This window comes from Ascidiella aspersa, chromosome 9 (assembly GCF_963924565.1).
Source record: "Ascidiella aspersa chromosome 9, kaAscAspe10.2, whole genome shotgun sequence".
NCBI classification, from domain to species: domain Eukaryota; kingdom Metazoa; phylum Chordata; class Ascidiacea; order Phlebobranchia; family Ascidiidae; genus Ascidiella; species Ascidiella aspersa.
This window is the reverse complement of record NC_139455.1, coordinates 7,765,586-7,782,743: the sequence shown is the minus strand read 5'-3', so window position 1 is coordinate 7,782,743 and position 17,158 is coordinate 7,765,586. Positions and strand designations below refer to the sequence as shown.

Genomic DNA, 17,158 nt, shown 5'->3' with positions numbered 1-17,158 from the left:
CAATTTCAGTTTAATATGAGTGAATAACAGCTAAGCTTAAGGCATTACACTTTTACCTGTTAAGTTCCTGAGTAATAGAGTTTACAACACTAAATTTGGCCAACTGTAAATGTCACGAATTTTAAGCAGGATAAAACTGGCAAACGTCTTACATGACCTTTAGTTTAACGTCCGGTAAAGAGGCGTTTTGTGTATGGTCTGCTACAGTCAAAAGGGTTAAAAGGGCGCGTAACATCTTTATATCAAATGTCGCTGTGATTCTGAGAAAAATAAGGTTAATGAAAACGTAAGTATTTCTGTGACGATATACAACAGTCGCTCACTTACGTAAACCCTATTTAGCAATTGTTGATTGGGGTAGGACTTAAAGACTAAGCTTATAGATATGCACTCGGAAGTATTAGCTATGTTGCTGTTGAACAATTTTATCGGCAAAAATTTATACATAAATACATGTTTCGTCGCATATACAGCCTAAAGTTTGCGGTACCGGAGGCAAATAGAAATTTTTGTGCTGCATCAAACCTGTAACAGAGACATTTTGCGCGTTTTTACCACACCCTTTAAGATGTTTACAAACTTCTAGAGTCATATCGTTAGATCTATTTCTACTGCGTACTTTTGCTGTCCAAACAAACAATAAAGTTCTACATTTGACGGAGTGTCGCCAACGGAGTCATCTAAACAAGTCGCCCAGTCTTGGATTGAGGATATTTTAAAATGACGGAAACCGGTAAGTTAAGTGTTGTTTATAGTTATTTTTGTGAATGCTGGTAGGCCTATGTTAGTTTGTAGCCCACAATCAGCTTGATTGTTGCTTAAAATCTAAATACGTTTAACTGTTTTAATATGTTAAGTCACAGGAATTTGTCTATTAAATTTAAGTTTATATAGGAAAACAAGTTTGCAACTATCTCAGTTAGGCAGACCACATATCAAAACTGTTTACCATCCATACCAGCATACCAAAGGATCAGTTAATAAAATGCAGTATTTAAGAAAGCATAAATAACAGTTCATATATACACCGGTCTCCATATACGCGTGGTCGTATTTCAGCTGAGAAAAGTAGGAAGAGAAAAGGTGATTTATTGGAGGCCACAGTGGCGTTGGCGTTGTGGTAAAACAATAACAAAGTGTTTGCCGACGTGCAAAAGTATCATTACCATTAGCAGTTTTTCAGCAAAAACACGAGAAGCGTATTTTGTAAGGAAAGTTATACGTTTTATCAAAATGTTTTTGTTTTTTTTTTGATTGTTTTAAAAGGTATTTTAGTTATTCAATAAAACGCATGGTCATATACCAATAATTTTATCGTCGACATGTTGTTTTTGGGGGGAATTTACTACGAGCGCCAAATTTTGTAAAAACTTTTCAAAATGTTGCTGATTTTATGCAAAACGTCATATTTTTGCAAGTAATAAAAGCGCATTTAAAATTGTTTCTCCTTTCAACAGTACGATCCCTTGTGTGGCTTGCGCATCGGGCGCGAGGTTTAAACGCGTGAGTTACTTTTGCTCTTGAAAGGTTTCGCTTACATACCACAGAACCACATCACACATTAACATTTTGGAGCTAAATTCAACGAGCTGTTTAGCCTCACCTTGTGACAACTTAGTATTTGAACTTGGCGCGTCCTTTACGCTTCGCTGCACAAAGCGACCGTCCTGTTTACCAATTGGCGGCATTTTTGTTTTGTAACATGATCGCGAGATACTTTGTTTTTTTAAAAGCGTAAGAAGTTGCATTCGAATCGCCAACAACCCACTTCTTGTCAACTTAGCGATATTTATTTCCAACACCGCAAAATGTCATGCGCAAATGGTAATTCGGACTAATTTGATTATGCTGTTAAAAGTTCTTGGGCTTCTATTGTTGTTATGCTTGCAGCAAATTTGTCAAGCTTAAATATGTGCAAAGTATTTTCAAGTCAAATTACTCTCGTCCAAAAAACAACACATTTTTTCGAAAACTAATTAAGAGTTGCTTGATAATAAATTGCAAAGTCAAAAAGGTCGAGTAGATCGACAGCATCTTGATTAAGACGTTTCGATACGAGCTCGTATCATCTTCAGTTGATGTGACTGAGAAGCACATTAAGCATCACTTATAAGAGATGGGACGCAATAGTTAATACAAGCTCGTATCGAAACGTCTTAATCAAGATGCTGTCGATCTACTCGACCTTTTTGGCTTTGCAATTTATTATCAAGCTACATTACAGATCCGTGCATAGTGTACCCAACTACCTAATTAAGGGTACCTTGTGAAGTTATTGTTAGTCAAAATACGGCATTTGGCAGAAAAATAACATGCGGCAAAATTTTGCCGTCGAATATTTAGCGTGGAATTCAAGAGTAATTTCCTGTCCGAAACCTTGAAAGGTAACACAACAGTGGCTAACCCAGGTCCGGTAATACGATACAATTCGTCAATAGCCGTGGTTAAGACCTGCCTGTTGAATGACACGTTTTTTAAAACGTTAAACGAACGCCATAACTGGTCCGTGTCCACAACACGCAAAATACGATAGTTTTGATTTCACTTCTGTCGTCGCCTCCTTTGTGCGCTTGTCAATTATGCTCAAATGGCAACAAATTTTGAAACCGCTTCAAAACTTTTTAATTTGGTTTTGCCGTATCTGTCACTAAAATAGGTGATTGCCCTGGCTGGCGTTTATTTTTCTTTTGACTGCGTTTAATCGTACATTATGTTTTTAATCAAAGCGGAGTGCTAATGGAAAATAATCAAAAATGTCAAATTACAGATCCCACAGAGATGTTGACAGTCCTATTCTATTCCTCGACAGAAACAGTTTAACTTCATTTTAGCGCGAATAATAAGACGTCCACCATACAGTGTTTGTGATAAGTTGAAACTACTTTACTTAAACCTGGCCACAATTAACGCTAAACATTCATACCCAAAATTCATGTTTACTGCAAAAGAAAACCTAAATTTCACTGTCTTTACGACGTTTTTAAGGATTAAATAGATGACGCGCGGCATATGTCCCCTTATGTATTGTATTCTAATCCTCGGCATCACTCATCACCGAGACTGTAATAACGAGTTGCCAAACCCATGCTTATAACTTATGAACGCGAACAACAACTTGTTGGTTGTGTTGACACAGGCTGTTGACCCACTCTTATTACAAAGTACTCACAATTTTAAAGCGCATTTTTTGCAAAGTGGAATAGGAGGCCAAAATCGTACGATTTGGGTAGAATAGCCGTTTCAATAATATTTTCTTGCTATAGAAAGCGAGAAATGCGTAGGAGGCGACATGAAGCCCTTGGATAAAGAACAGACTCGATTAAGGAATTTCTGAACCAAAGATTAAGGAATTTTCTGACAAATCAAAATATCCATGAAAAGAATGTAGGTCTTGGTTTAATTTTACCTACCCATCCTGTCCCCACTTACAGTCTTCTGCCTAACTACATTTTTGGCTTGGGATTACCATTGATGGGACGATGTCCACGGTGGCTCTATACAAGCTCGTTATCGGAACCGTAATATATCACCCGTACTTCTGTTTGTTCAATGCTGGACATCGCCGGCAACCTTTCGTCGCCCTTATCTTCACAGTGTCGCGTTCCTCAAGTGGGCAATGGGCGCCCAGTCCGTGTGATCGCGTTGCCCTGCGTTTATTTGCCAAGTTACGCCCCACATCTGACCTGGCCCGAGACCCACAATGGAAGGAAAATGGTTGACGCTGCTGGCCGCAGACGAAAGCGTGACATCTGCCTTTACCTTTAGCATTCGTCTTGAATTTTTGCAGGGGATTGTTCATTTTTAGGTTCAGAAGAAATGCAGACTTGGTAAAAAGTATAGATTGTCAGTTAATATGCTATGAGTCAGAACGATATAGCGTTGAGCTAGCCTCTTTCTCTTGGTTAAATTTAATTAGGTAATTGAATCAGAACGTTATGACGCAACGGAGTTCATCCGTTATTTAAGGCATGTTGTCATCTGCTAATGCAATACAGGCGCAATGACGATACGTTTTGGACGTAAAGTGATAAAAAATAAATAAATAAATAGGTTTCCTAAATTTAGCTTATTTTAATTTTGCTGATACGTAATATTGGCGTAGTCGTTCTCCTTGAACGTCGCAGGACAAAATCAGTAGATAGTTAATCACATCAAGTTTTTAGAGAAATGTATCATACTTCTATGGCGGAAATGCAACAATTTTAGTCTTACGGTTTTTACGGGAAAACTAAAGTTGCCAGCGGTAGCTAAATTCAAGCCCGCTATCAACAAATATCGATCTTTTTATTTAGTTGAACATCTCTGATATTTGTTTAACATACGCGACAAGCATGAGCACTGCGAGTTCAATCGTAGTTATAGTGTAGCAGGCATGTCATGCTAGGCAACACATTTAAACTTTGTACACGGCTCCCATATCTGCCGCACGTTTGGAAATTCTCGAAAGGTTGTTAACATTATCGCTTGTTGACACAAAGCGTGTCGGCCTGTTTGCTGACTAACTCTGGAAGACCAAAGTTTGTTTTTTGTTGTCCTTCTGCATCTGAGAAAGCGTGTATTTTCGATTTAACAGCCATTTGCAAAAAATTCCAACTTCGCCAATGTGGGATAAAATGTGTATTTTTGTGACAAATATTTCCTTCATGAGACGTCTTACTTGACCAAGCTCCTCTGGGCACTTTTATCCACGGCCAGTTTGTTTAATCTTATTTTACATCAATGGCCTTAAATCCGACGGAAAATTTAGCGTCCATTGGCATGGATTACGGGATTCCCCCCACTTCGTCGCTTAGTTGTTACGCCTTGTTCACCTTGTCATTTTAAAATCTGCATCAATTTCGCAAAAAGATATCGCAACACATACTGGAGACGATTCTGCATTTTGTTGTTCAAAATAAAATATCTCGTACTATTTTTGAAAGCTAAGATAATGATTTAAGCGGTGATCGCATCAAAATCCAAAGAGTAATGGCAATTTTCATTTTCATACCATCACGCGCTATCCGGTCCAATGCGAATTGGCACGACGAGCCACCGAAAACACGACTAAAAAGATAGGAGCGACAGTGGCAGGCTTGTAAACATTTATTTCGTGCACAACTGACTGTACGGCAGCGACGCTAATGTGTATATTTCTCCCACTGCAGTTGTCAGCCTTCTTTGGAATACAACAAGGGTATTGGTTCGGGTGAGCGCCAATACGCGGTTGTATGTCGTTATGGGGCGGTTGTCGCTCGGGTCGGGAATGCAGTTAGCCTGCTGTTGACTGGAATCGTCAGCTCTACTCGCTGCAACGAATGCGCTCCGTCGCTCATGATGCTGTTTGTTTGTTTGTTGTATGGTATAATTATGTTAAGAGAGGATTGAGGCAGTATTTTCACTGGTGGTAATGCAAGGTGTTTGTCGCCAAGTCGGTTCATTTAACTTATGTTAAACATTTTGTTTATCTTTTAAAATGTTCGACAGTTTGTAAGCGGCCGGTTTCGAGACGTGGGTATAAACACATGTATATCGATATAAAGCATATTCGAGAGATGTTTGCATTTAGTAACATTTTGCCCAAAAAAACAATAATTTGTTAAGATCTAGTTTGCAAACATTTAAAAATTAAGAAGTGTTCATGGCCACCTTTAAATGGCCAGATGTGCGGTATTTTCTTTTTTTAGCTGATTTGTTTTATAATATTTCACGGACAAGATAACGGCGCTGCCGAAATCAACTATAGGTCTCTAATGAAGATACCAATGCCATAAGTGCACTAACCGCTGCCTTTGGCTTCCTGGTCTTTGCCTTGCTGTTTGAAAGCTCGCAACGAAACTAGCTAATTGATCGCAACGGAAACAACGGTCAAAGGTTAAGAGAAAATTGCGCATTGGGTTAGACTGGAAGACACACATTTGGTCATTTGAACAACGTTTAGATTTTAAAATCACGTTTTGTTTTACTGAAGGCCGCTTTCCTAACAACCTCAATACAGAATGCTAAGTTGTGTGTTACGAATCAAAAAAACTTTCAACACTTTTTATGCTCGAAAGTTTTTCATTTTCTGAGTGTGTCCTTCTAGTAAAGCTAAAGGCGTTTTTTTATTATATAAATCATACCTTTACTCGATACTAAAATGTTAGCTTTGAAAATAAGACGCCAGCCAAGTTTAATATTTTTACACTGATATATTACTTACAGGCGGTAGCGCTAAAATCTTATTAGAGGCAGAGACTTAAGGAGCTCAGTGAATTTTTCTTGTTAATAATGCATCGCAGCCGTGATTGATTAGACAAACGTGTGGGCCAAAACAAAGGTGTAAGACGAAAGTAAACAGACGCCCTTCAGAAATACCGTCTCGATTCGGTAAGAAGGGGCAGTATTTTAACATAGGCAGACTGTACCTTCGTCAGTGTATTCAGGTCCTAGCCAGGTCAAGGACTTAACGTAGCCTAAGTTTAACAGGAAAAGCTTTGTAAGGCAGTTCTTCCTATAGGTACTTCATTAACAAACTTAAAAAAGTTGCAGTATATCATTGCAGTCCGAACTATGTCAATTAATAAATAATCCTACTTTGTATTTTTCCAAATTTGTTTAAACAAGTTTTGCCTTTGCTGGTTGGCAACATATCGTCCATAAAATTTATTGTATGTCAATAGCGACCCACGTTCGTAATCTCGCATAGCCATAACGTTCTCCCACCCACTGTTATTGCTTTGCTGTTTGTCGTGCGCCAACAAACACGAACTCACAATGGTGATTCTTGGTGTCCCAGAGAACTTGGGAGATCCGGCATACTTTCAGCACAAAGTCGTCAAGGCGAAGACCGACAAAGCTCTGGCCGACCTCTATCAAGTCAAGGATGTGCTTGGCAGGTAATCAGTTTTTTTTTGGTGCCTTCATTTATTTTGCGTACATCAAACAATAGTCTTTTATAGTAGCCCGCCATCCTCCCAACAAAAGCGACCCTGCAGATGCAATAACTTTCAGGGGTCGCTAGTAAGGCTACATAAATTTAGAAAGGCAATATTTTGCTTGATCAACACGATTCAACCAAAACGGTCGCGAAGAACTTGAAAAAACTTAAAAAGGGTCGCAGACTGAACAGCCTGGGATATCCTGCTTTATATATAAGTGCATCACAGTGGCAATGTTCCAATTTGTTTGGGTTTTTTCAACCTGCGTAAGTGAAAAAAACAGTAAGCTGCTGTGTAATGGGTTTTCACGTAAAAAAAAAGTCTTAATTCTTATTACGCCACATTACCCAACTTGCGCAAACCTCTCAAATACGAATGCATTCAATTACGCGTAACAAATTTGACTTTAACGACCGCTGTAGAGCAACTATATATGGGCCAAAGGGACAATGTACTCATATTGTAAAACAATGGCCTGTGTCGCTAGACAAAAATAAACTGCAACTTCATTAGTGACGTTAGAATTAGATTGACAGAGGAAGTAGGGATTTGATGCGATTGCTACGTACTAGTTTATATTTGCGGTTTAACATAGGTCAAAATCAGTTTTTCGATTGGTTACCATACTAATAAAGAGTCATAAGACCACAAGGTTCTAATCACGCCGCAACGATTGCACTCTTTCATCAATGTGTTTGCTCAGATACACACCACATCTAAAATAATTGTTTTACATTTCTATTCCAAACGAATGTTTTCATCGAACACGACAGCTTTAACGTAACAATATATCAGCTGCTTTCCCTTTTTCTTCGAAACCTCAAAAACATGAAGCTATTTTATAAAAAAATATTTGCTGACAACCGTTAAAGCATTTAACAATGTGAAACATTCGATTTCAATTGAAAATATTCTGACGTTCTATTCCCTCACTAAACGATACGCATTCCTTGCAATAGTTCAGAGGGGTAGTTCAAATCATGGCGTCAAAAATATTATATTTCGCTAACAATTACTTTTATTAACGAAAGACCACTCAATAAATGACATTACCGTGAAGTACAGTGGCATCTGGCAATTACAATGCCATTTTTTCTTTTTTTCTGTCAGTGGTATACACCGACTACAGTTAGGAGCAGAATTGAACCAATATTACATCAAATAACTACTACTAAACTGGTGGTGTGGTAGCTTAATGAACTCATGCAAGTTCAAAAGGTAGACCCGTGCCTTGGAGTCGCCGATTTAAATTGCTAGCAGTTCTATTGGTGTGGCGTAGGTGTTAGTATTGGTGTAAAGCACAGGCCGTTAAATCAGGAGAAGCGCTGCAAAACACCTGCGAGAAAAAGGACCGAGGGTGCAAAGACTTCGCAAACGCGAAAACAAAACGTAAACTCCTTTCCCTTGGTGCATTCCAGTGGCCGTTTCGGCAAGGTTTCGCTGGTGCTCGAGAAGCAAGGGGGTGGCAAGTTCGCGGCCAAGCAGTGCGCCTGTCGCCGTCCCAGCCAGAGGAAGGAGTTCGATCTCGAGATCGAGCTCATGAACGACCTCGCCCACCCCAAGCTGCTGCAGCTGTACGACGTTCTTTACGGCAAGAACGACGTCACCTTCATTCTGGAACTGTGAGTTGCTCGGTTCGGTTCCGATCTATAGTCGGGTGATTATTTCGCGCGTGTTTTCGCCGTTTTTTTTTTGGCGAAAATGCCCGGTAACCGGTTTTACAACAAACTACAACCACCCCCCAAGGATTTCACTAATATTGTTTATCTTTTAAATATGTGTTCAAAGCTTAGACTTACTAGTTAAACGCAAACAAAATCCGCAATATCTGCATACATTTTCGTTGTGAAAAATGCAACAGATTATGAAGAAAGGAATAATTTCCGATCTATAGTCGGGTGATGCTTTATTTTTTGATATAATTTTTGGTTACTATTTAATCTACGCTAAAAAAAAGGAAACACAATCAAGGACTACATTGCAGTATCACTAAACAACGTAATTCCAATCGGCACATTTATTTAAATGGGTTTAACAAAATTGTAGCAAAACAATTTCAATTCAATTGTTAGAACTTTTAAGAAGACAACAGCACTGAGTCAATATTGGAGACGTTTCACGGTCTGCTTCGTCTAATCATTTTGAAGTGGCTTAAGAAGCGAAACAGAAAGTGTCTTTTAAAACGAAACAGCCCTATAGCGCGTTAAATATCAATGTTGCTTCGACCGCAAAATGACACACGACCAACCGACCTACCTTTATAGTTAACTGTTGTTTATTTCGCCGCGACGTTTGCGACCTTATAATGGTTGCCGACTCCCTTGCTGAAATGTCGTCTAAAGGGAGATTATGCCAGCGCGATAAGCGCTTTGTTGTTTCAATTTATTGGGAATTCCATTCATGGGAGTAATACGCACCTGACGAAAGCAAACTTCAAAGATTGCGCATTTTATTGGCTTTTCCATAATCGGCCTCGTTTCACTAAACGACTAAGACCTCCAGGGTCCGTAATGCCAATCATCACCTGGCATCAAACCTTGCAATAGCTTTATAACAGTAACTAAAATTGTTATGTTTACATATCCTTTCACGAATTTTCAGCAATTGTCTTCCGTTTTCACAAAGAACATCTACTGTTTTCTTGTTTATTAGTTTAAAGATAATATTATCACGGTATAATGCTGTTCATTTTAATAGCACTGTCAGTCATTGGTCTTGATGCTTCAAAGATTGCATTAATTTCTTGGATGTTTTGCGCGGTTGTTTTATTATTGCCATCGAATTTTAAATTGCTATTTGAGCAATTACAGACAAACTAATAGTAGGCTGAAAAATTGTGTGGAACGGCAACTTAACATAATATTTCATATATATAGGACTTTTTATCGGAAGCCCGGCGATTTAAAAGAAAGTCGTTTGTTTTTGTACTTTTCCCTGCCCCCTACGTAACTATTAAAGTCAGATGCGTACTATTATATATTGTGAAGTTCTACCTTTAAACGTTTTCTAAACAACGACACTTTGTGCAGTGTAACGGGTGGCGAATTGTTCGATCGCGTTTGCGACGAAACCTTCGATTTGACCGAACAACTGGCAGTGAAGTACATCGGTCAGATATGCGAGGCCATCAGCTACATGCACAGTGTCAACATACTCCATCTTGATCTAAAGGTATATGCATATGATTTTCTCACGTTTGAATTAGTTCAGCAGTTTCGCAAAATATCAGCAGTTTTGCACTAACAAATAGATTATAGCTAGTATATTTCATTAGGTCAATCATTCCTTCGTATTTTACCGATGGCAACTGCTAAAAACTTAATACAGTTTGTTAACACACAATTTAAGTTCAATTGTCATATTCAAGACTATAGTAAAACCTTACAGAGCACTGGTCCCAACGTATTTGCCCGTCACATTTATACTTCAGTGATCAAAAGTTTAATTATCTACATTTGTTAAACATTGTTTAATAAATTTAACGTCGAAAGTAGAAATTGTTGCACCAGATCGAAAATCTGGCCTAAACTTCCTTTTTAATTTGTTATCGGATCGCCACCGATACCACCCAAGTATCGGACGAGTGCCGACACTACCACTTGACATCGATATATCGGCTCCTATCCGATATTGTCCAATATCCCTATTCATCACACCAATCAACATTAAGCTATATACAAATTTTACGTAGTCACAACGATATCTAAAAAAAATAGTTTCCTTTTAAAAAAATTACATGAGATCCAATGTAATAATGAACAAACTGTAATAACAATCTACAAACTGTAGAATGAAATCAATACACACGAGCGGGTAATATTCTTAAAATATAACCAATCTATACTAAAATATATTGGAACTCATGTTCAGCTATATATACTGTATCGTGTAAGCTAACCGCAATAGAATAATAAACATTAATCACATGGTATTCCATAACGTCGTGTTAATATTGTTCACTATACGAAGTGGCAACTAAATTATAAACAAGCGATATGAGGTTAAGTTTCGGATCTAAATACGTTTCAGAATAAAGAACCACATAATCTCCTTCTCAACATTAAACAGCTAGAATTATTAATAGTTTTCTAAATAATTTATACCGTTGGTATAATACGTTTACATCGCCAAAGTTGTGTAATAGGTTGTTTCAGAAATTAAGCAGTAATTATCTAAATTACAAGTTACGTTGAAATTCTTATGATTCTGGTAATAAATAATAGGTTTCGACGAAATCATCATTATAGTGATTCGCAATGTTGGCTTATCACAAGAGTGCTCGTTATGTTAAAAAACACAATGGTCTGTTATAGTTACTCACAATGTACAGCTCGTCACATTGTAAATAAATATACACTAGTATTTATAGAAAGTGGCTTCTCTAAAGTCAATTGTTTATGACATTCTGTAAAATTATGCTGTACTGTTTAACCAAGTATAGTGTGCGAGTAATTGTGCAATACCAATCTTAAAGCCATGTTGACTATCAAAAAAAATAATTAGGAAGTTTAGAAACATCTTGTTCTTACTGTTTTTTTTTTGTAATTGGTTGTTATAAAGTCAATAGCCAAAAAGGACGTGGTGAAATAAAAAAAAGCATATAACTTACACTTGAGTCCATTTATTCGAACTATCGCAGACATAATCATTACTGTTAGTTAAAATCTCACCGGTTCCTTATTGAACCATCGGCACTGCTGGTCTAGTGGTAACATGCAAGATTCCCATTCTTGCGCCCCGGGTTCGATTCCCGGGCAGTGCAAAATTCCTTTTGCACAATAGTTCGATTCACATTCACAAAAATGATATTAACAGGTTTTCATATACGCAGTAGCAACCATATATTTAACATAATTAAAAAAAATTCGTTCAATGTTAAAAAAAATTAAAAACAAAAGATAATCGTTTTTAAACTAGCCAAACGATTTTAACATATTCGTCCTAACATTACATCGCGATTTTTCAACTCGACAAATGTACTCGTTCCAGCCTGAGAACATTCTCTGCGTGAGTCCGACTCGACTCGACCTGATCAAGATAATCGACTTCGGCTTCGCGCGTCGCTACGTTCCCAACAAGCCGCTGAAAATAATGTTCGGCACTCCAGAGTTTGTGGCGCCCGAGGTCGTCAACTTTGACCCCTTGGGAAAGGGCACGGACGTGTGGAGCATCGGCGTCATAACCTACGTGCTGTAAGTTGTACATTTAACTATTTAATTTGCGATTTTACCTCGTTGTTTGCGGAGGTAACGCTTTGCATATTTGTTACTCGTTTTAAGAAAACAACAAATCATTTACAATAGACGCAAGGATATGAAGATTGTTGGACTATCAATACGCCACCCAAGAATCGCAATATTAATGGAAGATCTTTAAATTTTTTGTTAAAAAGACATTCGAACATGAGTTGTGAGCAAATTAAGATTGTCTTATAAATTACTGTTTCGAAAAGTTAAAGAAATGCTAACTCAGCAATTGTGGTTTACCGCAAAGGTCTTGATAATCGCAATAGGTTCAGATGTTGCGAGTAAACTAAGATTGTCGAACTTAAATAAGCCAACCCAGATTACCATAAGGATAACGTATCCCAAACCATAAAACTGTTACTATTTTAAAATAAACATATCAGAATGCAGCACTGTCCTAGCATTTTTTTAAATCAAATTATTTTTTTTTAATTGTTGACAGCTGGTGGCGTCAATACATGTAAAACGGTCATTCATATCACTTTCGCCGAATTCCTCCAATTTTGAAAATATTTCACATTTCGTATTGTGTTTGACATATAGATATGTAAAATCCACCTCCGATTTGTATGTTCAATCGATATATCACACGTGCCTTTGAGTGTTTTCGGTTGCCTGTTTGGTTTCGTCCTCGTAACATCCGAGAAAACGCTGGTTCACGCACAACAACGTAAAGGTGAAAAATAAAGTAAAGTCAACCTAGTAACCAACGCGATACGGACTTGCAATTTTAATACTAGTTAATTTAGCGATTAAGTAATTGTATAGTATGGCTAAGTAGGTGCTGGCTTTAAAGGCGAGAGTCGATGGCTGCTTAAGTCTTTTATACGTTCCTTGTAGGTTTCTGACTCCAAAGAACAAGCCGCTATAATACCTGTCCTTAACTTCTTGAACTCTTTCTTGAAACTTGAGTCGCCTAAATCGACATGTTTTAAAATAACTTTCATTCCCATTTCTTCGAAAAGCTTGCGTATAGTCCTAAAAAATTGTGATTTTGTTGGAATCGATGAAGCCGTGTAATCAAATCGAAGCAACTGCGTTTTCAGGTTATCGGGACTTTCCCCCTTCATGGGCGACACTGAACAAGAAACCCTGTCGAACGTCACAAGCGGAGAAGTCGATTTCGATGACGAAAGTTTCGACGAAATCAGCGAAGAGGCCAAGAACTTTATCACCACGCTGCTCAAACACAATGAAAGGTAAAAAGTCTTATCCAATTGCGATTCTCCTGCTTAAGTTTTCAGATAAATAGAGGCAATCTTATTGATAAACATAAGGTATGCCAGAAGTAAATTTACGTACCAGTAACGCCCTGAAATTAGATATTGATATTTCCTGCGACACGTTTATTTGTGTATGTTAGTCCTAATAGAAACTAACAGACCTTCTAAAGTGTGTATTTTTTTAGTCAATAAATTACGTTTGACCCCGATTGCGGCATAAGCTACAAACCAGACTTCCCATTTGTTCATGGTCTTAAGCAGCATGTTGCGATGTTCTTCATGGACCCGTAATGGTCAGGTCGGATACATTGCTATATCGCTTTAGGTTTTTTTTACCAATTGGAGTCAATCTTAGTGTGATTTTCGGGAAACGACAAGTGTCCCTTCGCATTACATGTTCAAGCCCTCTTAGTCGTTTAAGTTTAACTTCATGAAAGAAATGTTGTCACATCCTATAATCATATGTGTTCCCCCATTCGCTATCGTTTCTTACCAGATTACCCGACGGATCTTAATATATTTAATCTATATATGTTGGTTTACACTCAAATAAAACTACCCCGAACAGCTGTGTACCGGTAGCGTGCTGGTTACTTATTACAGTTTTAGAATAATTTAACTTTAAACTTGAGACAGGGTCTTTCAACATTTAATAATGAAACTGGTGTTTGAAGTTCAACGAAAGACAAAACGAATTCGTTCTTTAAAACGTGCGATAACTTATAAATTCCAATTAGAAGAGAAAGAAATGCTAACTCAACGGATCTTAAATTAAAACGGGTTTTACGCTCGCTTAAAAATTAAGTAAGGCTTAGAGTCTTGCCGATGCGAATCGGTTCAGAATGTCAATTTAGTTCATAAATTTTTTCGTGGCAAACCGAGCGTTTATATGAGCTATAAGACAAAGCAAAACGTCGAAATGTTTTCAAGTTCCAACAAACCTCTACTTTTGCGACTCGTTTTATGTGCTTTGTCTGAGATTAACCGTACTGCTTTTTCGCAGGATCAGACCGAGTTGTGCAGATTGCTTGAAGCACGATTGGCTTCAGAAAGCAGCCATGGACGGCGCTTCGCATCGCAAGAGCTTATGCGCGGCTGTGCTTAACCTTAAGAAGTTCGTGGCCCGGAGAAAATGGGTGGTGAGTGATGAAGTCTGGTTTTGTCTCGTTTTAGCTGGAACACTCGAGTGGAAAATATTTTTTTTTATAGCCGTCCATTTAGATACTGTGTTATTCTTTTTAAGTTGTTTTTGTTTACAAATTCGATCAGTAAAATGGTGTTGTGATATATTTAGGTTTGTTTGGTATTTTTGCGATTTGCTTGTCGGTCACCGATTGAATACCCACCTATGTTCTTCTGCCAAGTTAAGACATTACAATCATTACATACTGTAAGGACTCTTGCCAGACCGCTAGCCACTATACATTTCGGCACTGCGATTATTATAATTAGACGCGTAACAGCCGTTATCTGATTCCCCTGACAATTTGCTGCAGTTCGGATGCCCACTCAAATAAACTATTTTGCTTAGACGTGGGGACATATAATACTCAAGCATATACCATTGCTAAGAAATAAAAACTGGAGTGTTGAATCGAAGTACATTTTGCGATTCATACTTTTTTACGGCACATTTATAGTTAATGTTAACAATAGGGCCGGCCTGACTTGACCCATTTAGCCCATAAAACGGATGACGAATCACTAAACCGCGTGAACCTTAGGAAACTATTACAGATGTTCTGCAACCCACTTGTAACTCTAAAAAGTTTGTTTACAAAATGTTTTAAAAAACAAATATGTTTAACAATTAGGCACTGCTGTTTAAACCAGTCTGGGAAGTACAATTCTTAGAGCGCGGAGCTCCTTGATAAATTAATTTTGCTACCATAATATGGTTTGTTAACTTTATTTGTTTTTCATATTGGTACGAAGCCTAATTTATGTAACTGATTCGTGGGCCTACTATCAATTGCAATGAGTCGTCGTAATAAACTTATGGATTACCAACAAAGGACAAAGTTATTTGTAGAAAGGTGAAATCGGCGAATTTCGAAATATTATTATCACTGGATAATGTACGACCCACTTGTGTCTTTTATAAAAGGATAAAGGTCTCGTTTGTGACTCATACAATAAAAGGTTCACCATCTCCGGGTTGTACCTAACCGATTTACCCTGTAATATACTTCAGTTCACCACAGCGTGTGTGTGACCTGTAGTAAACCTACGCATCTAACAGCTACCCACTTACTATCTCACATACAGGGTGTTTAATGCAGACCAATAATTAAGTTTATTAAATGTACAGTTCTAAGCACTTGTACACACGTAAAGCTAATCGATTTCGATAATGAATATGTCTTGTTACTTATATTGTTACAGCGTTCCATCAACGCGGTTCGTGCCATAACCAAACTTCAGATGGGTTTGCGTAAAGGAGCTTGCCACAGCAATCCAGCCCCCCAAACATCGTCATCGGTCTCTGGGTTGACAGGGGGTTTGAAGAAACTCACCACATAAATTAACCCAGATTGGTGGTGGATTGGCAAAGCAAGAATTCCAAGTTTTGCGATCGGATGCACACCGTGATCAAGTCCAAAGATTGTAAATGAAGGAAATTAAAAGATTTTAGCACTGTAATATAACTTTTGTTTGCCTATTATTTGAATGCTTTATGCTATTGCGTCACGTTTAAATCGCGGCTTTGCTAACAATTAACTGTGAAATGCAGTAATTGCATTTTGCAACTGAAGGTGTTAAGTAGCATTTTACAAGTTATAACGGGACTATTTTGCGTAAACCTAAAGCCTCGTTGCTCAATTTTCGTTGCCCAATTTGTTATGTTGCATTGCCTCCATAAACAACTTTACGCCTATTGCCCATCCTCGTATAGTTTCACCTTTACTTTGTCGATTTTTTTTTAGGTTTTTGTACATTTTTCTCGTTGATTCATCTATGACGACTCCTCATTTTATAGAGGTACCCCGCTCATGCGGTATTATATAGTGTCAAGTATATCTCAAGTGGTGCTTTCAATGTGTTTGTTCTGTGACGAATGCGAAGCGTTTGATGTTGTGGTTGGTGTTTTGACAAGATGTATGTCCGCTCCATGATAAACGCTTCCCTGTAAAATACGTTTATACTCTTGCCGCAAAGTTGTGCAAGTCAAATTAACTGAATGTCCTTTTTAACTTTGATTTTGAATCTTGTACAACTCCGTTGTGTATTCAAAGTTTCTTATTTTTTGTGTTTTTTCTAATTATTTTGAAGTTTATCGTTGATTTATTTTGCGCATGGACATTATCGCCTCTATTTCGTCTCGCCTCCAGTTTGGTCTCAACTTTGTACGCGACATTAAAACTATTACACTTTTGTTCGGTTTGAAATAGATTAAAAAAGACGGCGAAATTGAAATCGCAAGTGCGCTTCTCGCAATGCGTTTCGAATTTGCCTCAAAAACAAACCAAAAATTCCTTGTTGTCGAATCATGTATAATGCCAACTACAGCCATCAGGGGTGTTTTCTAGCGTTGGAGCACTGTGATTTTAACTAAACGTAGTTTTGGTTTACTCTGAGATGGTATGCTTTACTTGTGGCTAAGCAGACTGTGCGTCGGGTGTGTAGTGACAAATTTAGTGAAAATATTGTAAAAAAGCATTGCTACTCCTACAAACTCACTGTAGAATATTATCGTGGGTTGTGTTGCCTCGTGTTGATTTCTAACATTGAACCACTCAAAAGGTAAATAAGCCTCAGTGTTGTTTATCTAAGCATCAGATTTTAAAAG

The 17,158-nt window shown here is 37.9% G+C and overlaps 1 protein-coding gene and 1 non-coding gene across 3 annotated transcripts; both read left to right on the top strand.

Moving 5' to 3' along the window:
- The first annotated feature begins 591 nt into the window (after window positions 1-591).
- On the top strand, window positions 592-16,746 carry LOC146132163 (myosin light chain kinase 2, skeletal/cardiac muscle-like). Of its 2 annotated transcripts, XM_083396702.1 has the most exons (8): window positions 592-733; window positions 6,758-6,857; window positions 8,318-8,521; window positions 9,929-10,070; window positions 11,889-12,091; window positions 13,192-13,344; window positions 14,372-14,507; window positions 15,754-16,746. In XM_083396702.1, the coding sequence occupies exons 1-8, from the start codon at window positions 721-723 to the stop codon at window positions 15,889-15,891; spliced, it is 1,089 nt and encodes a 362-aa protein (XP_083252828.1). In that variant the 5' UTR covers window positions 592-720; the 3' UTR covers window positions 15,892-16,746. The 2 variants fall into 2 exon arrangements, with proteins under 2 accessions (XP_083252828.1, XP_083252827.1); XM_083396701.1 differs by lacking the exon at window positions 592-733 and having other exon boundaries at window positions 6,720-6,857.
- Trnag-ccc (transfer RNA glycine (anticodon CCC)) lies at window positions 11,591-11,661 on the top strand. Its single transcript has one exon. It is a non-coding gene; the product is annotated as a tRNA-Gly (tRNA).
- Window positions 16,747-17,158: the final 412 nt, after the last annotated feature.

Bases quoted from the DNA above. Each gene is read 5' to 3' on its own strand.
- LOC146132163 (XM_083396701.1), top strand. From the start codon at position 6,736: ATGGTGATTCTTGGTGTCCCAGAGAACTTGGGAGATCCGGCATACTTT. The intron at 6,858-8,317 runs GTAATCAGTTTT...GGTGCATTCCAG, and splicing joins GTCAAGGATGTGCTTGGCAG to TGGCCGTTTCGGCAAGGTTT. The intron at 14,508-15,753 runs GTGAGTGATGAA...ATATTGTTACAG, and splicing joins TGGCCCGGAGAAAATGGGTG to CGTTCCATCAACGCGGTTCG.